We start from the raw sequence: 22,298 nt of genomic DNA, 5'->3' as shown, positions 1-22,298 counted from the left end.
CAATCGGAATTTGTACTATATGTGACCGAATCAAACATCAAGCATTGTGACTTCGAGACTATTCATGATGGTGGCGGGAAGTTTGGGGAGGATTCAGTGACATTGTTTTGTCAGCGAAATATGTTTCGCAACATGATAGTTGGTCATGTCACAACATGAAACCATCACTAAAAATACAATTCGACTATTTTGTCAAAATGCAAAGGTGAACTATGTGGATTTATTAACCCACATTGCTTTCCTTGCTCATGAATTTGGGGTTATCATTAACAACGCTCGGTACAGAACATGCAGAAGGTAAACATTACCTTGATTGTTTGATTACAGCCGAATTTAAGTCTGACAATCCCTGGTTCTTATGCTGTGTGATGGTTATCAGCTTGTTATGGCCTTGCAGTTACATTTGTTTAGCTATTTATCTGTGTACCTTGTAACAGAACAACGAAACTGGGACCCACGAAAACTGAGTGTTGTGCCGCACATTTCTCTCTACAGATGTATAACTTAAAATATACACAAATTGACATTAGTCACTTGATAGTGAATGTTTTTACGAAAATTATCCTAGATGTGAGTAACAATCACATATTTTTTAGTTTCTTAACGTTAAACATCTACATATGAATGTGAAAGGGGGTCTTTTGCAGGTGGGTTGCAGTAATTTCGTTATGCAAACAAGTTCGTAACCTTCAAAATGAGAAATTTCGTAGACCAATCCCTGCATAATAAATTACGTTATGAATAAAATATTGAGTGAGAGCAGTATAGCATTCAAAGCACCTGATAGAACTGCACCAAAATCCTGCCCAAAAGGGAAGCGTCCGTCAATCTAAATGCATAGGGGTGATATAATACTTGAACCTATAACAACAATAACATTAGTAAAGTAAGACGAGTTCTATGGATGAACAACTTCTTTATTACAATTGGTGCGACGTTTTGGTGTAGATCCTAACACCTTTATCAAGCAAGTGATGGATAGGGCTTACTTACTTACTTACTTACTTTGGAGATTTAACGTGCGCTTTCCGACTGATGCGTATTTCGCACACGGGCCCGGCCAGGCCATTTAATGTGTTTCCGAAAGGGGCGAAGGTGGTCTGTGCAACCCAAGAGGGGGGTTTTAGGGGTTGCTTATATAGAATTTTGGAATTTTGAGATTTGGAATAGATGCCGATGGGATTGGGGAGGAGAACTAAGGGAGCTGGGTATGGTGGATGTTTGTTTGTTTATGTGATTTTGATTTGGTGAGTTATTGTGTTTTTAGATGCGTTTTATTAGTTCCGTTTTGATTAAGAATACGCCTAAGGCCTTGAAGTTTTCTAGTTTATTTTGTGGGTTTAGTATTGCTTCTAGAGTTAGAGCCTTGTTTGGATTGAGGGTGGTTTGTAATGCGGTTCGATGTGTTAGGTAGTGTGTGCAGTGGATGAGTGCGTGTTCTGGGGTTTCTGGTTGTTTGCAGTGCGGGCAGTTACCTGTAGTGTGTTTTTTAAATTTTTTTAGGTGGTTATTTAGGTTGGTGTGTCCTGTTTGGAGTTTAGTGATTACTCTGTCGATTTTTTTGGATGGATGGAGAATTTTTGGTTTGGTTAGTGGTTTGCTGAGCACTTTTTTGATTTGGCTATTTGAGTTTAGATATAGGTTATGCCATTTTTTGGTGATTTTTTGCTTGTTTACACTTTTAATTTCTGATTTTGAGATGGGTAAGTTTAAGCTTATTTCTGGGATTTTGAGGGATAGTTTAGCTGCTTTATCTGCGTTTTCATTACCGTATATTCCTACGTGGGCGGGTATCCACAAGAAGGTTATTTGTTTGCCTGCCTTAGTTAGGTCGTTGGAGCTTTTAAGTATTTGATTTATTAATTTAGGTCGGTTTTTGGTATTTTTGTTTTGGAGGGCTTGCAGTCCACTTAGGGAGTCGGTAAGTATTAGGATTTTTTTGTGGTTTTTGGATTCTTGATTATGGAGGGCTGAGGCCATGCCCATTAGTTCTGCCGTGAATATTGATTGGTTGTTTGGGAGTCGGAAGGATTGTGTGGTTTTAGTTGGTTGTGTGGTATGGACTCCGAAACCTGTGTGTTTGGAGGTCGGATCTGAGGATCCGTCCGTGTAAAATGTGACACCAATTTGGCCAATTTTCGTGTATGTATGCTAGTGTGGTAGTTTTAGCTATGTTTGGGTCGGTTTGTTTATTTATTTGGCTAGCTAGTGTTGTGTCTATTTTGGGTATTTTAAGTTTAGGGGTGAAGATATTTGATTGTTTGCAGTTTTGTTTAAGATTTTTAATTTGGTGTTCATTTAGGTAGTTTGTTATTCTTTGGGATATTGGGGTAAGTAAGGGGTGTTTACGAGCTAGAGCTTGGTTTTTGGGGCTGATGTTTTGGTTTATTAAGTTTTGGATGAGAGGGTTTGATTGGGACGCGGCCCAGAAATTTAAGCTTAGCTGTTCCCTGCGTAGACTTAGTGGCATTTCTCCTGTTAAGGCCTGAAGTGAGGTGTAGGAGGTGCCATGTTGGGTGCGTGTAATTAGTTTGAGAGCCTGATATTGTATTGAGTCAAGTTTTTTAGATAGAGAGTTGTTTAGGGTGTTGTATATGGCGCAGCCGTAGTCTAGTTTTGATCTAATTAGTGATATGTAGAGAGAGAGGAGGGTATCTTTGGATGCTCCCCAGTTAGAACCAGTTAGGCATCTTAGGGTGTTTAGGTCTTTACTGCATTTAGTTGTTAGGTTTTGGATGTGAGCATCCCAGGATAGGGCTAAACAACATAGGTATATATACACTTATTGACATCTAGGTTGTTACAGTGACTAGTTGATGGGCACAGAGAGGTGATTAAGCTAATTGGAAGCCAGTGGATGACTGATGAACACAGAGTATACTAGCAGAGTAAACAAACTAACTGATGGAGATGATGGAAGCCACTGTATTAATTGGATGGACAAAGGGATTGAGCAATTAGGTGATGGTAAGCAGGCAGGATGTAATAGCCTTGGTCTCTGTTCATTGCTGGCTGGATCCTTTTGATGTGGATGGCTTCTAGGAGTTTCCTGATTTTGTAGTCTGATTGGTTGTTGGCCAGGATCTTGATGTTGTTCCACTGGATGTTGTGATCGGGGTGGGTTTGGGTGTGGTCGGAGATGGCTGATTTTGAGTCATTTTTTTGTACTGAGGTCTTGTGTTCTTTTATTCTAATGGGTAGGGGCCTGGATGTTTCTCCTACATAGGAGTCGCCACAGTCACATTGTATGTGATATACGGCTCCAGCTGGGTCTTCTTTCTTAGATGTAGGGGGCTTGCCATTGGCGCTGAGGATGTTCTGGATTGTCCTGCCTCTCTGGAATACTGAATCAATGTTGGCGTGGTGTTTGAGCAGTCTGCGGATCTGGTGGCTGGCTGTTCCTATGTAGGGAAGACTGATGACGAACGGGGCTGTCTGTTGTCGTGGAGGCCGCTCTCTAGGGCTGAGGATGCTGTTGATTGTTTGTTCAACTAGGCTGGTAGGGTAATTGTTGAAGTTGGTGAATACATGGCGGAGGTGGTTGAGTTCAGTTTTTAGCTGTTGTGGCGTGGAACAGATGTTGACAGCACGTCGGGCTAAGGTGGCGATGATTCCTCTCTTGATTTGTGGTGGGTGGTTAGAGGAATTGTGCAGATACTGGTCCGTGTGGGTGGGTTTACAGTAGACACTGGTGTGTAGTTTGTTATCGGGATCTTTCTGTACTCTTACATCTAGGAATGGTAGTTGTCTCTCAGCTTCTTCTTCCATAGTGAACTGCATCCTGGGGTGTTGGGCATTCATAGAACTCGTCTTACTTTATCACTCCAACTTCTAAATGCCACTCAAAGAAGTAATAACATTAGTAGTTTGTTTACCTGTTGACCGATATACTGGTTCGAAGAACTGGCAGAGAAGTTGCTTGCTTTGGGTCTATAATTTCACACATTTTACATGCAAAAATACAAATGTTTAATGTTTGATTGTGTGATGATGATAATTTGTATGGTAATGTTATGTGGATGCAATGATTGCGTGGGGAAAAAAAATAAGATACACAAATTGTTAGAAATATGAAATAGGGTTATGAAGTTTCTTACAAAATTACTATAGTTACAAAATTTCTAGAGGTACAAACCTGTTTGGGTTTCAAAATTACATACACCTATTCCAGCCTAGGTATAGCCATTGTAACAAACTGAGACAGTGTCTGTATAATTATGGTAATAATCAACTGCAAAATTGATTTGTAGTTGCAAACAATAAACTGGAGTGACTTGAACCAAAACTTGTTTGGACTGCCTTAGCTCAGTTCCCAATTAAGCTGATGTGTCATGACATGAGTACCAGACTGATTGTGGATGCTAGTGTTGCTTGATATCTCAACTCATCAACCTGTGACATAAACACTAAAACAGACTAAAGGATACATAAACACTAAAACAGGCTAAAGGATACATATACACTAAAACAGGCTAAAGGATACATATACACTAAAACAGACTAAAGGATACATAAACACTAAAACAGACTAAAGGATACATATACACTAAAACAGACTAAAGGATACATATACACTAAAACAGGCTAAAGGATACATATACACTAAAACAGACTAAAGGATACATAAACACTAAAACAGACTAAAGGATACATATACACTAAAACAGACTAAAGGATACATAAACACTAAAACAGACTAAAGGATACATAAACACTAAAACAGGCTAAAGGATACATATACACTAAAACAGGCTAAAGGATACATATACACTAAAACAGACTAAAGGATACATAAACACTAAAACAGACTAAATGCTAAAGGATATATATATATATACACTAAAACAGACTAAATGCTAAAGGATATATATATATATATATATACACTAAAAAATACTAAATGGTAAAGGATATATATATATATATATATTTATGCACTAAAACAGCTAAAGGTTGCAGCACTTGCATGTGTTTTGATACTATCACAGAGGGGAAATTGACTTGTACTATCAATGCTGGGTTATTATCAAATGAATTTGGTAGATTACTGTCAGTTTCTGCTCATTACTATCCAGATTGTAGGACACAATGACCAGCATATTAAGATGGACCATTCTTTATATGTACACTTCAAATACCCACTGCCGGTACCTCCTCTGTGGCACATTGAAGTGATGTTAGATACCCACAGATACCCGACCCTATTACCTGGGTACCCACTGTAGGTCCCAAGAGTTGGGCACAAAATGTCTGATTGGGAATTGTTCTGACAGAGTCCTGGCAAAAATGACCTGTTCATGCATACACAGATGTGACTCAAGCTTTATCTTTACTCAAACATATAAAAGTCAGAAGGAATGCATGCATAGTCAGAAAGAAATGCAAACGTTAGCAAGTGGAGTTATATTGTTATAGTCATTAAGTGATATATCGTGTGACAAGACACAAGTCTGGGTAGTCCTTTGGGTACCTGAGTCCTACTCAGGACCCACCCGACGTGAGTACCAGAGTTACCACTCCCAGCCCAAAGTGATATGTCATACAATACCTACAAGTAGAGATTGCTGCAGAGCATCAATAGCTCCCCGCAATATAATGTTATGTGCAGAGGAAGGAAGTGTAAGCTATGGGAGGAGAGAATTGGTGTACAAATTGGTTGTTATTAATTTACTTATCTTTGGAAAGCACTACAAAAGAAACAGTGTCTTTAATTGGTCAGCACAAAGAAAACTGGGCCTGTCAGGCAAAACTTGATATATACCCATTATTAGTACCAATAAAAAAAATCCTATATAGATAACACAACAAATGTAATTCTAAAGCATGCTTTTGCAGCAAATATCAATATTTCTGTTCAAAATGTTGGTTGGGTTTTAATTAACCCAACCAGCATTTTGAACAGAAATATTACTTTTAAAATAGTAAACACCAAAAAATGTAATGAATCCACTCTAAATATATTTCAGTTCAAATGTAAAAATTCACGCAATCATTAATGGATTCCCATTTATCTAGCAGCAAGTTAGGAACATACAGTTTGGTCACGTTATCTATAAATATTGAGAATTATCTTACATATTGTAAAAACAAAGGCCATAGGTCACTTTTCTCAAAACTTCTTTAAAGTAATCACAAACTAAAAATTGAAAAAAATTGTAGATATACAAAAAAACAAAAAAAACACATTTGAACAACGTCTCTGTGAAACATGTGATGTCTCAGAAGATGAACAACATTACGCACTGTCTTACATAATACAACCAAGAAGAGAATCACAAATAATCCCCAATCATGATAAAGAATTTGGTACACTCTGTTAAGTTTAATAAGTTTACCAACAGTTATCCAGAAACAACTTCCAAGATCTGTTAACTTATCAACAATTACAAACAAATTCCTTGTACATGTATGTACAACATTACCATAGTTTTGTTCAATTCTCATATTGTTTCCATATCATTATAATACACTTGTTTTAGAAATTAAATTGTTATAATGTACCTCTTTTGAATGTTGAATGTTCCTGTCGTTAATTGTGCATGTATTTTGTAGTTTGTGATTGTGTAATATTGCCACTGTTTCTTCATGGAATGTTCCGCAATACATATCTCATCTAAAACATCTTTGTTGTATAATAGTTTCTTACAGTTGTTTACGGGGCATGGTTGGCCCAGTCGCCGAAGGCGCTGCAATTCGCTATGCAGAGTTGTGTCCCTTGGGCACGCCAGAAACCTATGACAGTGTGTTTGAATCTCGGTTCGCCCCAATTCTGTTGTCAGCACAAAACCCTTGCTCGTTGGTTTCACTAAAGTGGTGGACGTCTAAGACATGCATCACTTCAGACTTTCCTCCCACATCAAGCTGACACGGAATATTATTCAAGACGGTGTAAAACCCAACTGCCTCAATCACTCTTGTGTATGGTTCCGTTTGGTTAACTGGGTTTGTGTTGTGATTGCTTCCGGCTTAGAAATTGAAATTTGTTACTATGTTCAACCCAAACATTGTGAAGTTATCATGCAACCGTATTATCTTTTTGGAAAATAATTGCAAACTACAGACCAACCTGTTGATTTCCTATGTATCCAGAAGCAAAGAACATATATACGGGTGTATAATCTCTGCTAGAAGTTAATTTTTTTTTGTCAAAGCAATAAACCATGCAGAAACGTAAACCGCCACATGAAACGATATGTACCATACATTACATACAGTGACGTATTTAAAACAATGCTGTGCTCAACTATGCACAGCAAGCGCCATACATGTGATCATGAAGACAACGAATATAAAGATTCTCATAGCAAACCCGTTGTTTTACATGTGTTGTTTATTGAACAAAGTCATACTTTATAGAAGCCTGTTATTTAATCGTGTTGAACAATATGTTGCAATAGCAATGTGAAAATTGAGTGCGCGTGACAGGCTTGGCTTAAATTCCTTCCTGGAACGTTTCTCGATGGCTGCCTGAATAACATGCGATACATTGCAAAGGTAGTGCGCAATTGAGCTGTTCGGGTAAGGGAGATAATCACTCACTCTCAGTGATACAGCTTGAATAAGGTACGTATACAGCAATGCAAGGCCAGTGCGTGAATTTATCACTTCTATACTACGCCTATAGCTAAAGGAGATAATCGCTCAATGCGCAATAATTTATTCTTAAAAAATATAGACCGGTTAACTTTAGCGAAATGGGATAATTTTTTAGCTCTTTTAAAAACAAAATGAACAAATTTCATGGGTTATCAGCATTACGAAAAGTGACTAAGTCTCAGAATAGCAAGACGATTTTGAAGTATCTCTTATTGCTGGAAAAGATAAACATCAACATTTCACGCACATTTCACATGATTTGTATGTTTCGTTCCGGTAACTGTGTGGCTTGAAATTTCAAAGAAACCAACATGTCAACTTACATGCTACAAAATTAACCTCTCCCGTATACTTCCCCGCCTTAAGGGCGGGGAAGAATAAAACTAGGTGCAAAAGGAATCATGGTAAATGTTATTGAAGAGAAGTGGCACGAAACTGAGAACATATATATAATATGTATAATCAGGGAATATGTGTAGGGAATATACATAAACCCTAATTTTTTCAGGTATTATACATATTCCCTGATTTAACATCAAGTTTTTTTTAGACATATTCCCTGAAATTTCTTTTGAGGCTCTCAAATTTGTTGTTGTTGCATTAAGTGTTTAAGAGGTCGCCTTCTGCTTAAGCAATTTCGGCTGACCTGTCCCTCTTTGGGACTCCTGTGTGTGAGTAGGGTACGCATATCTATTGTGAGTTTGGTATTCACATAATTTCTGTTTTTGAATTGATATGATTTCTATTTTCTTATATTGATATGATTTCATTTTTATCCTTGGCTGCTCTGTTTATATACGTTCGAGTAGCCGTCCATCTCTCAGACAAATGTATTTGACATGTTAACAAATACCTTTCACTTAACTTAACAATTAGTCTCGACTGTAATCAAAACATAGGATATAAATGAGATTAAAATACTGTAAATCGTGTAATTAATGCGTCTCCAAAAGAATGCGACAGCTGGCCCCTAGCCAAAAATGTGACTCAATATGAATGCGACACCCCCTCCTCTCAAGCATCAGTGGATTTATGTGTACAGAAAATACAGGAGAATCCTTAATCGCCTTAATCCAACCTTACATTAATCCAATCACACACCAAATAGCACCGCTGAGTAGAGTACTTTTGCAATACATACGCACTGGCTCATGTTGGCCTTTGACGCAGTCGCAAAGAACAAAGACATAGTCACATCTGTTGAGTAAAGTGATAGCCACCCCAGAGTCCTTTAATCTGTTGCCTTCTGACTTAGAAGAATCTGTGAACACTCCTGATTCCCTGATGTATGTTTGTTATCATGTCAAATAAATTTCTCTTCTCATAAATAATTTGTTTTGTTTTTTATCAAGTTTGACCTCAAAAGTAATTTCAGGGAATACATGTATGTCTAAAATACTTGATGTTAAATCAGGGAATATGTATAATACCTGAAAATTTTAGGGATTATGTATATTCCCTGAGTGAATCAGACATTAAATATATTCCCTGAAATTTCCTGTAACATATATCTATCGAAATGTTCAACCGCACAAGTGCACAAAACACAGATTTATGTTGATTCATTCTTTAGTAGACTGTTCTACTTGTGAGTTTTAATCAAGGATGGAAATTAGCAATATTAAGCTTTCCAAATGACTTGATGAACTAATTGCAGTGGAATGTAAGGAAATGATAGATACATTGAGAGAGCTAAAGAAATTGTTGCTGATTCCAATCTGTGAAATGCATTTATGAGTTCTGATACCACTTATCACATATCACCATTCATACTTAAGCTCAGATCAGTTACAATGATTTGAGTACTGTATTGTTTCAGATGTAAGACTTTGATGGTTGGCTGAAGATGGATCAGTACGTAGAAGACTCAGAGCACAGCAATGAGGACCAGCCATCCAATTTCCTGGTGCTAGCATCCCAGTCAGAGACCCAATACTCACAGTGGGACCAGCAGCACATGCTTCAGTCTCTCCCTGCCCTCAAGTCCTCACAGGTAACTAGGGCCATACACTGACACACAATACCACATGCTGCAGTCTCTCCCTGCCCTCAAGTCCTGGCAGGTAACTAGGGCCATACACTGACACACAATACCACATGCTGCAGTCTCTCCCTGCCCTCAAGTCCTGGCAGGTAACTAGGGCCATACACTGACACACAATACCACATGCTGCAGTCTCTCCCTGCCCTCAAGTCCTGGCAGGTAACTAGGGTCATACACTGACACACAATACCACATGCTGCAGTCTCTTCCTGCCCTCAAGTCCTCACAGGTAACTAGGATCATACACTGACACACAATACCACATGCTGCAGTCTCTCCCTGCCCTCAAGTCCTGGCAGGTAACTAGGGCCATACACTGACACACAATACCACATGCTGCAGTCTCTCCCTGCCCTCAAGTCCTGGCAGGTAACTAGGGTCATACACTGACACACAATACCACATGCTGCAGTCTCTTCCTGCCCTCAAGTCCTGGCAGGTAACTAGGGCCATACACTGACACACAATACCACATGCTGCAGTCTCTCCCTGCCCTCAAGTCCTGGCAGGTAACTAGGGCCATACACTGACACACAATACCACATGCTGCAGTCTCTCCCTGCCCTCAAGTCCTGGCAGGTAACTAGGGCCATACACTGACACACAATACCACATGCTGCAGTCTCCCCCTGCCCTCAAGTCCTGGCAGGTAACTAGGGCCATACACTGACACACAATACCACATGCTGCAGTCTCTCCCTGCCCTCAAGTCCTGGCAGGTAACTAGGGTCATACACTGACACACAATACCACATGCTGCAGTCTCTCCCAACCCTCAAGTCCTCACAGGTAACTAGGATCATACACTGACACACAATACCACATGCTGCAGTCATTCCCTGCCCTCAAGTCCTGGCAGGTAACTAGGGCCATACACTGACACACAATACCACATGCTGCAGTCTCTCCCTGCCCTCAAGTCCTGGCAGGTATCTAGGATCATACACTGACACACAATACCACATGCTGCAGTCTCTTCCTGCCCTCAAGTCCTGGCAGGTATCTAGGATCATACACTGACACACAATACCACATGCTGCAGTCTCTCCCTGCCCTCAAGTCCTGGCAGGTATCTAGGATCATACACTGACACACAATACCACATGCTGCAGTCTCTCCCTGCCCTCAAGTCCTGGCAGGTAACTAGGGTCATACACTGACACACAATACCACATGCTGCAGTCTCTCCCTGCCCTCAAGTCCTGGCAGGTAACTAGGGTCATACACTGACACACAATACCACATGCTGCAGTCTCTCCCTGCCCTCAAGTCCTGGCAGGTAACTAGGATCATACACTGACACACAATACCACATGCTGCAGTCTCTCCCTGCCCTCAAGTCCTGGCAGGTAACTAGGGTCATACACTGACACACAATACCACATGCTGCAGTCTCTCCCCACCCTCAAGTCCTCACAGGTAACTAGGATCATACACTGACACACAATACCACATGCTGCAGTCTCTCCCTGCCCTCAAGTCCTGGCAGGTAACTGGGGTCATACCAGGGGTCCGGAAAATTTAAAATCCCAATCAGACAATTGCATTTAGGCCACGCCCCCTTCAAATAGTGTTTTTTTTGTACGACTTTTCACACACTGTTACGTACAGTGTTCCCTCGTTATTGAGCGCTTCGGTTATAGCACGGTAAAGCATGGCTCCCAAAATTTACTATCATTTTTTAGTAAACTCAAGTTTTCAAAATGACACGATGTTTTCCCCCATCTCAGAAAACATTATCAGCTGATCACCGCTATCACGTAACACCGGAAATACAAGTCAACAAATCCGAACTGAAGAACGCAATTTAATCCTATAATTATAATATCTGGTTATAAAAAAAATTTGTTCACTGTTTATCTGGACTAGAGTTTGCAATATATTTGATTAATATTATTCAATATTTCATTCAATAATTATAATAATGTTTACAATAATTTCGTCGAAATCGTTTGCGAAGTGATCGGTAGATCGCACAACTCACCGTTATTTACAGCAACCACGGTCAGATTACCACTATTGATGCCTTGAAACAAACTTTAGGTGCAAGAGAATGGATACACATATCATAAATGCAGTACCATGACTCGCTAAAAGTCATATTTGAGGCAGTTTGACTATTAAATGTCAACATAACGTTTTCGCAATCGAAATACATGTAGCGCGAGAAGTCCCTACGGTGACTGGTCAAAATTGTTCCATACGTCAAAAAATATCCTGCATACCATCTGTACCAAAGTGCTACGCTTATGGTTCTTATAATTTTAGTATATATGGTGGAAGCTGCAACTAAAATAACACGATATTGGAATATATTCTTCCTGATAAAATAATAATTTCAGATACAATTTCTTCCCACCACTGCATCAAAATTCTTTAAAGTGGTATCACTGGGTATGTTTTAACTGAATCACAGGTAGATTGGGAGTGGTAAACATCTGAGACCTGCATCACTTCAGGCTTTCCTCCCACATTTAGCTGACACGCCGCGATATAACTGGAATACTGTTAAAAGCAGCGCTAAACCCAACTCACTCACTCTGTTTCTTGAATACTTATCATGCTGATGGTAAAATTCATTGTCAACCATAGTTCTTCACTGTTGAACATGTAAAGGTAATCATTTATTTCAATTGATATGTTGTATATTTTTTTTAGATTCAAATTGAGTCCTACAATCTTAATAAAATTCACCATCCTTTTGAATATCTGTAAGAACATGAATCATTCAAATGACTTACATATGTATTTTGTTTTGTCACCATGCCCCTTAATATCCTTAGAGGATACAACCTTTTGTTAAGTCTGTATGGGAGAAACACAAGCAGACACCAAGTTACAATCAACATCAAGATCTCAGTCCCATGACCATGTCTTGCATAAACTTGGCCAAGGATGTAATGAAGAAGTTGTTAAGATAGGAGGAAATATCTGTTACACCATAGGCTCCTATTCCTTCCTTCCAAAGTCACTCATTACAATTGTTAGTTGTATTGAAACAAAGTGTATTGTGTTAAAGATCTATCAAGACACTCAAATATCTGCTAATATGTTGACATTGGAGGAATTCTGCAGGTGGCAAATTGTGACGGTCCCACTCAGCAATAGACGAGATTTGTAAACCAGGCAAATGGCTACTTTGTCCTCCTCCACTTGGATTGCCAATCCTCAATCATTCCTAATGTCCAATAAAATGCAAAGTTGACACCCCCAACCAAATATTCAGTGAGTTAGTGACTGTTTCAACAGTCACTAACTCACTCATTCATTCATCTGCCACATGTAGTTGAATTTTGCTGATGTTGAATGTTGTTAATCTGATACTTGATGATGGTGACCATGGTAAATATTACATTTACTTACAGACACCGGACAAAGGAAAGGCTGAGGGTTTAGTTGAACAGGCTTCAAAATCTGAGGATGAAAAACAGAAACTGCCTGGTATGAAATTATTGTACATTGTAGTAATTACATTAAGTAATACGTTACCACTGTTATACCGAGGCTGTTGTCTCCCACAACTGCTGCTATAGCGAAATCTACCACAGAGATCTCAATTGCCTCATGCAGCACGTGCGTAGCGACCTAGCTGCCATGTGACACCCTTCACTCTTGTCTCCTTCGTCTGCGTAGCAAGACGTGTATACCTACTGCTGAAGCGTTCCTTGAATATTTGGTGATATTTATTATAGTTTATTCTCTAATAAACTGTGCTTTTTATGGGGCGTTGCGGTAGCTCGTTGGTTATAATTTTCCCGCCAAACGGAAAATTTTTCCCGCCCTTTTTTTCTATATACTTGCGGGGTTCGCGTATGCACGTTGTGTTTTACGTTTCTCCTGTTCTTGTATGTTTTGGGGGTTAAGATCACTTATTTCTTTCTATAAAAGTTATATGTGTATGTTATATGTGCACATTGCTCGCTTATTTTCTTGTGAAAATGCTCGTTTGTGAATCATTGTGGTGCGTGCGTTGTAACCATGTTTTGTTCTTTGTTTATAGAATACAAACAATGTCTGACATGGAATTGTCCCCAGTCTCCACCCCCTCTACCCCTGCTCCTCGGAGTTGCGGGGTGTGCCGAAAATTTTTGTCGTCCCGGGATCCCCACGATCGTTGCCCGCGGTGCAGGGTTCTTTGCGGGGACACCCGGTGCACCCTGTGCGAAGGTCTGGGGCCTGCGGAGTTTGAGCGTTACCGACTGTACGTACAGTCCGGTTCGTCCGGTCGGGGTCCCCATGCGGGTACCACCTCCTCGGCTGCGGCGGATCCCCTTGCGGCCCTCGGGCTGTCTGGGGATTCCGTTGCCGCATTGTTGTTGAAACTTGTGGACTCCAAGCTGGCGGCCTTATCGCAAGATAGGCCGCTGGCTGTTCCGTCCCCGGCCTCTTTGGTGGCCGCGGGGTTCACCGGTACGGCGGCGGCTGCCGTGGTTACCGGTCCTTCCCCCGAACCGTTGCTTCCGCTATCGGTTAAGGACCGCGTGGCCATGGTTTATGACCTCTTCGAGGACATGCCAAAGCCCCTGCCGATACCGCGGGGAATCCATGGTTCCGTGGGTTCCTCCGAGGTGTACGACGAGATGTCCGACAAGGCTTTCCCGGCTTTGGAGAAGGCCTTCGCGGCTGCCTCCGGTCGGGGTCTCCCGTTACCTCCAAATTAATTTCCCTCTTTTCGACTGTTTAACCTGATCTAAGATTTAGCTCACGCGGATACAGTGTTCTCATCCGCTGCGGCGATGAAATACCTATCCAGTGTGGCCGTTTGGAGTCACCAATCGTTTTGGCAATGACGATTGAGCCTTATGGTATGCGCTTGACTGTGCTTTGGTATTCCTATAGGGTAACGCCTAGCTAGGTGCATGCGCATCGAGTGCTTCCGCCTTGGTGTTTACTCCCGCTGGTCGGAAGGAACGCTAGCAGTCAGCATTCGGGTTGTAGGTGCTCCCCACCGCCTACTGTGGTAGTCAGCCTCGGTATAACAGTGGTAACGTATTACTTAATGTAATTTGTAGAATTTTCCTGTTCGGAATATTCTATAAGTAATACGTTACGTTACCACTGGGCCGCTGCCCGCCCGTCCGTCCCCCAAGCACTTGCTCTCGCAAGAGACGAGTGAAGGGTGTCACATGGCAGCTAGGTGGCTACGCACGTGCTGCATGAGGTAATTGAGATCTCTGTGGTAGATTTCGCTATAGCAGCAGTTGTGGGAGACAACAGCCTTGGTATAACAGTGGTAATGTATTACTTATAGAATATTCCGAATAGGAAAATTCTACAAAATCAAACAAAATAAATCCTCAAAGAATTTATGAATCTGGAATAATTTTTGTGTGAACTAAAAGTAGAATGTCTTCAAGTCTATTGACCCAGGTCTCATAGATGCAGTAACCATGGTTATTATGGCATGATGGGGACCTGATTTGGCCTCAGTATGTAAATGGGTAATCACCAGAAAAGACTGCAGTGATCAGTTGTTTCTTTCTTATCCAGACATCATTGCAATATAGGCTGCCATAATTTTGCTGATAGTTGCTTGAATCCTCATTCACTTACTCAACATGATTGACCTCTTGAATAAGCACATCAAATTTAGCTGTAAGATACAATATGTTAGAAACTGTAACTAGCGACTACTTTCTGCTTTTTGCAGCATCAGTGTTCGTGGCTGCTACAGAGAGTGAGATGTCACATGAAGATGTCAACCCAACTGATATTGACAGAGTGGAGGACAGCCACAGGTTTGTGTCCTGTCTCCTGTGTTGTCTTCTACCAACACTGGACTTGGTGTGTGTATGATGATAGGAAACTTGGGCCTGCGGTGTGGAGTAAAATGTTTTGCCATCTAACACATGTTTAATTTTCTGTTCTGGGAGTAAACTTTAGTCCTTTAATTGATGTTTGGGTTTACATGATCACTGCATGATGATGGTGCCACTTCTGTCTGTAGCTCTCTGCTTGAAATCTCCATCACACAATCACTAAACTTACATTAATAGGTTGGTCTGTGAAGTGTCATCAGATGTAATGGCTCGTTCATGATGGAATTTCCTTTAGTCTTACTGTCATTCGAACACTTCAAATACTTCTTGCTTAACATTGGTTTCATTGAATTCTCTCATCCAATATGTCTACTTGAATGAATGTACAAATGTATTGAATACCATCAGATTTCCTAGTACATATTTGCAGATGTCAAGACTCTGACCAGTCTTATCTTAGGTCTGGATTCTAATCAAGTATATTCAATATTGGAAACTTTTGAGCTGCAACATAACAGAGATGTTAATGCTATACAGATCACTCTTCTATATTTACCAAAATAACAGTAGTCAAAAGGAAACCCAGCATCAATGATGAATATCTTATAATGGACTTCTTTGTGTAATTTTCTCTATTTCTTATATGTATATAGTATGTCCTGTATGGGGTGGAATACCCGTTGTGCTCAATCACTAAACAGGAATTTTGGTAAACATATTTTACTGCTTGCTTATTTGTTTCTTCTCGTCATGCCGCTAGTGCCTTCTTTTAGCATTATTCTGCAACACTGTTTCAGTGAGGAGGAATCTGATAGTGCTGGCGATGTGACTATGGTGAAAAAGGTGGAAGGCATTATTGAAGGTGAAATAACATTTCTGTTCTGTTTACTTGATCCTGTGTTTTTATTAAGTATTACTTGAAGGTAGAATCTTACAGATTTGAAATGAACTAATACCTCATGTTATGCATTCTTTCTCCTGTACTACTACACTGATAACATACAAGGCTTGAATGTATTGGAAAAAAGGAAGTGTATTGAGATATTATAAACAAATGATGTGTATGATCTTTATGTTTTATAAGGTTTCTGCTAAGAGAGAGAGAGAGAGAGAGAGAGAGAGAGAGAGAGAGAGAGTTTGTTACACTTTGAGTTGCATATTGTAATTGTTGCTTTGCTTGCAGAGAGATCAGATTCTCCTATATACGAGAGTCAGGATGAAGATATTGCAGCTCGAAAGGCATCTGGGTAAGAGTTGTGATTCATACACCTAATTTTACATGACCTATATCCCCATGGGGAGACCTGGTTGGATTTAGATCCAAGCATCCTTGGCTGGTTGTAGAATGAATGGATCCCATACTTGCTGTAATAGGCAACTAATAGAATCAGGTAGTCAGACTTATTGACTTGGTGGATGCATGTCATCGTATCCCAATTGTGGAGATTGATGCTCACTGAATTTTCTGGTCAAGGATCAATTAATTTCAGAATATCGTCATGTAGCTGGAATATTGCAGGGTGATGCATTAAACAAACAAACTTCACAAGTTTGTACACACACTTTTGAATACATACGGCAACTATGTTGTGTGGTCAATATGTTTATTGGAGGCACGTAGGAGGTATTCATGATGAAAATAGTTTGAACCATTACCACTCATGAACACAAGACCACGTACTTACTTAAATAAAGTTAAACTTATTTTGTTAATAGTACAATACAACAATTATTAGTAAAAGAGACCCGTGAAAATCCAGGGTAGAATAGGTCTTAGCAACCCATGCTTGTCGTAAGAGGTGAGTAACGGGATCGGGTGGTCAGGCTCGCTGACTTGGTTGATGCATGTCATCGATCCCAATTGCGTGGATGGATGCTCATGATATCAATCACTGGATTGTCTGGTCCAGACGGGATTATTTACAGACCGCCATCATATAGCTGGAATATTGCTGAATGCGGCGTTAAACAACAAACAAACAAACAAATATGAGGAAAAGATATTACTTTGGGTTCTTCACTTTATTATTAACAATGAGGGGATAGGATTTTAAAAACCCCAGATCTATAGTGCTCAGAATAAGTTCTTCTAGTGTGCTTTGTAAATTTATCCATTGAAAAACTGCATAAACAAGGTCGTCAAGGATTTGCTGATATGAATGGCCATTCAGTCTCTGAAAGGTTTGATGGTATGCATTGTTAACTGTAGCTGATGTCCTGGGCCCACTTGTACAAAGCGATCTTAGCGATAGGATGATCGTAAGTCCCATACTTTAACATAAGCTTAGTGCTAAGATTGCTTTGTGCAAGTGGGCCCTGGTGTTTGAGGGTAATCTTACTTCATGTTGTGATCTCTATTGGTCTGCTTGTCTTGTAGCAGTCGTCAAAACTTGCAGAAACTATTCCCATCACCGCTGTCTCAGGATGAAGAGACGGACCATCAAGGTCTGTACAAATTTGGGGCCAACACCTGAATGGTCATGACATCTGGCACAGATCTGTTCCTCTGTAGCAGCCATATTAAACATGTTCTTTAGTCAACTGAGCCTGTTTGTCTGTCATTCGTTGTTAGCAGAAAATCTCAAACTTCAAATATTTGATCTTACATCAATTTGTTCAGGAGGTTTGATTCCAATTTTTGTGGCAACCATTTTGATAAAACTATTTATGGCCATTTTTTTGTTAAATATGTAAGAAATTCGGTACATTTGTAGTGGGCTCAGCATGTGCTGGTTTGTGTTGCAATGTTTCTAATTTTGACCTTGTTTTGACCCTGCTCTTTAGAATTGCATGTTTAAATTTGTAATCTTTTTCTTTGAAGTTAGTCAATTATCATGCTGAAAAATTTGAAGATCAATGCTGACATTTTTTTAAGTGTTTACTTTAAAAACTGTTGATTACATACCAAGGTTAGCTGCCATGATGGCACTTGTTTATCATGTCTGTCGGCCCTGTTGATAAGTAGGACAGTATCAGTGTCAACTGTTACTATTTTGACAGGTTGTATTCAGGTGAAATACATTGATTGTTGTATCAGTTGTTACACTGAATTGACCTTGTGTTGCAGAACATATTGTATCCACACCATCGGAACATTTGGGCAGTTTGCAGTTGTCTTGTGAACCTGTCAGAGTGGTGGAGACGGTGGATGAAAGCCTGTGAGTAGTTCAGTGTATACAAACTCATTCTAGGCTGAACTTAAAGATTCTCAGGGTCCATAAGTAGGAATAGGAGTTATTATTTGACAAACAGGGCTTGACATCTGTACAAAACAGACACTGGTTAACATCTACTAGCCCAGTTTGTGTACCACTAGCCCGATTACCATTTGCAGGTATTTGCATTGGTCAATGTGTATTTATCTGTATGTTTACAGAATGTTTCAAAAGTCAACATTTTTAATTTTCATTTAATAGTTGTCTTTCATGACTAATAACATCCATACAATTATTCAATTCGGCCCTAAATTTAACCACTAAATTTGTTGAGGTAGTGAGCATCAGCATCACGTGTCTCAACTGTGGTTTTGTTTCCAGTGACGTGTTGGCTCCCTCCCCTGAAGCATATGGAGACATACCTGTCATCATACCCAGCTCTCCCACTGCCGGGGAGGTGGAGCCAGGTGAGCTAAGGCCGAGTGCACACTCGGGGACACGAACACCAGCTCACATTATGAGCTGAAAAACATATACATCGTGAACTTTTCAGTGTGACAGGTACCCGTTTCTTTGACAATGTTACTTGTAGTTAGTTGACGTTTTCACTTCCAGCTGACTTTAAAAACTGATTGAGATATCCCTACGCAGGCAAGTCTCACAGAGCTATCAGTTTTGACCATGTTCACATTGATGAAACATGGAGAGGAAGTTAAAACTTTCGTAGTTGATCTGTTGAGTGGTTTTAGAAATCACTTTTACAATTACAAGCTATTTGCATTTGAAAACAGAGTTAGGTTGTGATTCCTATGGTTCAACATATATTGACTGATCTGGACCAATTTTGCTCATTGCATATCTTCATTCAGTACCTTCAGGCCTAGTACCTAATGTAGGTTGTAGACATGCTATTGTCATGATGGTGTTGCTGCTCAGTGATCTAGCAGCTAGCAAGGCTCTGAGTTTATTGTTGAAAAACACCAGAAACATTTACCTCTTTTTATAAAACAATCATCCCCTTTCTTACATGACAGATACACAATCTGAGAAATTTGTTTCCATGTCGGTGTATTGTAAGGTTTTTGTGAGACATTTTGTATATTTTATTATAATCAAGTGGAGACTGCTCCAGTCTAATAGGAAAGGTACATAGTGTCTTGGTTTAATACAAGAAAAGTTGTGAAATACCTAATGCTTCTGTCTTGATGCTTTAAACATTTCCTATCCTCCAGATGAGTGCACCTACAACCCTGATGCTGATAGGACATTGGAAGCTGAAGACAGGGTAAATTTGGTAGTTTGGGAGTTTAGGTTGACGTAAAATAACCCTGGCAGCTATTTACTGGTGGAATCAAAATTGTTCAAATAAGAAACCCCCCACAAAATGCCCCACCTGGGGCTTCAACTGATGCCCAGCAACCAATGCTTGTCCTACCACCCAATGGGTGATCAGGCTCAGTGACTTTGTGGATTGCTTGTCGTCATGCTGTAAAAGCTTGTCGTAAGAGGCGACTAACGGGATCGGGTGGTCAGGCTTCCTGACCTTGTTGATGCATAGCATCGATCCCAATTTCGTGGATGGATGCTTATGATATCAATCACTTGATTGTCTGGTCCAGACTCGATTATTTACAGACCGCTGTTATATAGCTGGAATATTACTGAGTGCGGCGTAAAACAGTTGTTGCTCATAATTACTGGATTGTCATTTCCAGACTCCATTATTGCCATGCTGCCATGATTTAGCTGAAATATTGCTGAGACAGTAATATATATATTGCTGAAACAACAACAAAAATACTTTGAATGTCAATTTAATATTTTTGTTTGTGCAATGATAATACCATCCATGTCATTATATGCAGTTCATCTCGTAGTGTCTCAACCCTAACGCCTTTACTTTACCACTCACCACTGGTATATTTAATTGTATCCTTTGCCATGTGCTCGTACGGCAGTTTTTTTACACTACCACTTCCGGTGGTCTCGCTCTCAGTGTATCTCTTAAATTGTTATAATGTTTTTTATCACTCTTGTCAGGCCAATTGACCTTGCTTAGGTATTATTCTCCCATAGCCGTGTTATCGTAAACCAACATCCATGTAGATTAATTTCTTATATACTCCCATGATATCTTTCACTACCGGTCATGTGCAGTGTTAAGGAATGACGTCACATGTTTATTTATTTAAATTCCTTTCAGCTTCCATCTTGCCGTTTAACCATTGTTCTGTCAAGTCAATTTGGTAACACCACCATTCGACTTCTTATCGATCCGCAATCTTCATTCCTGTCAGCAGAGGGATTCTTTACAGCCTCATGCTTTGAAATGGCTGACAGGACTACCAGACGTCGCGGCAGATCTGCTAGTCTCAACACAAGTACTGCTAGGGTTAACGAGGCGACCCTTGACCCAAACCAAGATGGCGACCACCGCAGCATGCCCAGAACTAGGAATGCTCCTTATCTCACTATAGCTGACCTTCGACTTCGTCTCGCTAGTCAAGGTGTCAGCGTGCCTGCATCGTGGAACAGACAGCTGCTGTTCCAGCTGTATACTGAAAACAACCGAGGGAATTCCATGTCACATCCCATAACAGAGACCACAAACACCTCCGTTTCAGAGTGTCAACAAGACTTGCCAAGCAGCAATCACAACACTAACTTGCCGGGCACCATTACCAGTTCATCAGTCTATCCAACAACTCCCCAGCCTGATGTACCTAGCTTGGCAGATTCTGTCCCTGTGATCCCCTCGGTGGCGGGATTGCAAAAGGAAATTGCCGAGCTTAGACAACTGATCACAACCACAGGGCTCCGCGCGATGCCTCTACTAGGCCACCCTACATCGAATACCCTGAGTGGTATCGAGACTTCTCTCCTGACCCCCGCTAGCAACTCAACAGAGGTTCCATCAGACTCCTTACCTCATATCCACACAGTGTCCCCCACCTTAAGGAAAAAGATCCAGGAAGGTAAATATGTTAATTTGGGTTTGTTGACATTAACTAACCAGGACAGTTTGGATACTGGAGTAACTGAATTCGAGGGGAATGTATACTCACTCAAAGATGACCCCAGGCCAAACCCAGGACACTGACACTCGGAGAGTTTTTCCAGGCATTCGGTATTTACAAAGACATTAATTGTGAGAACAATGATGCCAAAAGGAAACAGCTGGATGGCCACGAGCAGACTGTGATCGAACTTGCTACTCTGTACGGCGGGACATGCTACTACGACTACCACAAACTTTTCACAGCTCGTGTGGCCGCTTTTGAGGCAAAAGGAGTTGTCATTCGATGGGACATGAGAGACTCAAATCTCTACAGCCTGTGCTCCTCAGGGCGCCGTACCAGGACGTGTTCAATGTGTCAAAGTGTAACCCACGGCACCGACGTCTGCCTGAGTATAGCTACAGCTCGCCGACCAATTGTCAGGCCTCAAGACAGACATGTCCCATATGACCGACGTAACGCGGACAGCAATGCCACGTACATAGACTCAAGAGGTAGACCTCGTGTACAACGTGATGGACAAGAGATCTGTAACAACTTAAATGATAGCGGCTGCAGCCGCCAACAGTGTCCTTTCATACATACCTGCCTCATTTGCCATACAAGAAAGCACAGCAAGACACAATGCCAGAAAGCGCAGAAGGATTGACTACACTATGCCTTAGACAGAGCAAGTACTAAGCAGACACTGACGTTAACACCTATTAACATTGAGAGATTAAAAGCG

General features: G+C 40.6%; 2 protein-coding genes across 4 annotated transcripts in view; one reads left to right on the top strand and one right to left on the bottom strand.

The window, feature by feature from the left end:
- The first annotated feature begins 61 nt into the window (after positions 1 to 61).
- The window catches only part of LOC124131382 (TP53-binding protein 1-like), a 71,709-nt gene continuing 49,472 nt past the window's right edge, over positions 62 to 22,298 (top strand). For 2 of the 3 annotated variants that reach the window (XM_048397338.1, XM_048397332.1), the window contains exons 1-10: positions 62 to 297; positions 9,416 to 9,589; positions 13,006 to 13,081; positions 15,291 to 15,378; positions 16,197 to 16,261; positions 16,583 to 16,646; positions 17,777 to 17,844; positions 18,467 to 18,557; positions 18,936 to 19,021; positions 19,787 to 19,839. In XM_048397338.1, coding sequence (XP_048253295.1) covers positions 9,443 to 9,589; positions 13,006 to 13,081; positions 15,291 to 15,378; positions 16,197 to 16,261; positions 16,583 to 16,646; positions 17,777 to 17,844; positions 18,467 to 18,557; positions 18,936 to 19,021; positions 19,787 to 19,839 — 738 coding nt within the window. In that variant the 5' untranslated portion in view covers positions 62 to 297; positions 9,416 to 9,442. The other variant, XM_048397344.1, reaches the window with a different exon arrangement.
- Positions 2,835 to 3,768, bottom strand: LOC124131460. The gene is made up of 2 exons (XM_048380622.1): positions 3,223 to 3,768; positions 2,835 to 2,861 (listed from the first exon to the last, which is right to left on the bottom strand). Exons 1-2 carry the CDS (start codon positions 3,766 to 3,768, stop codon positions 2,835 to 2,837), a joined length of 573 nt encoding a protein of 190 aa, XP_048236579.1.

The sequence above is a fragment of the Haliotis rufescens genome, unplaced genomic scaffold, assembly GCF_023055435.1.
Source record: "Haliotis rufescens isolate VD_foot unplaced genomic scaffold, xgHalRufe1.0.p SCAF_1, whole genome shotgun sequence".
NCBI classification, from domain to species: Eukaryota; Metazoa; Mollusca; class Gastropoda; order Lepetellida; family Haliotidae; genus Haliotis; species Haliotis rufescens.
Note: the sequence above shows the minus strand (reverse complement) of the source record. Positions and strands in the feature narration are given on the sequence as shown.

What these genes read in the sequence shown, in the direction of transcription:
- LOC124131460 (XM_048380622.1), bottom strand. Translation starts at nt 3,768, where the DNA reads ATGGAAGAAGAAGCTGAGAGACAACTACCATTCCTAGATGTAAGAGTA. An exon ending in GTGACTGTGGCGACTCCTAT is followed by an intron (nt 2,862 to 3,222) that starts GTAGGAGAAACA and finishes TGTGTTCATCAG; the next exon opens with TCATCCACTGGCTTCCAATT.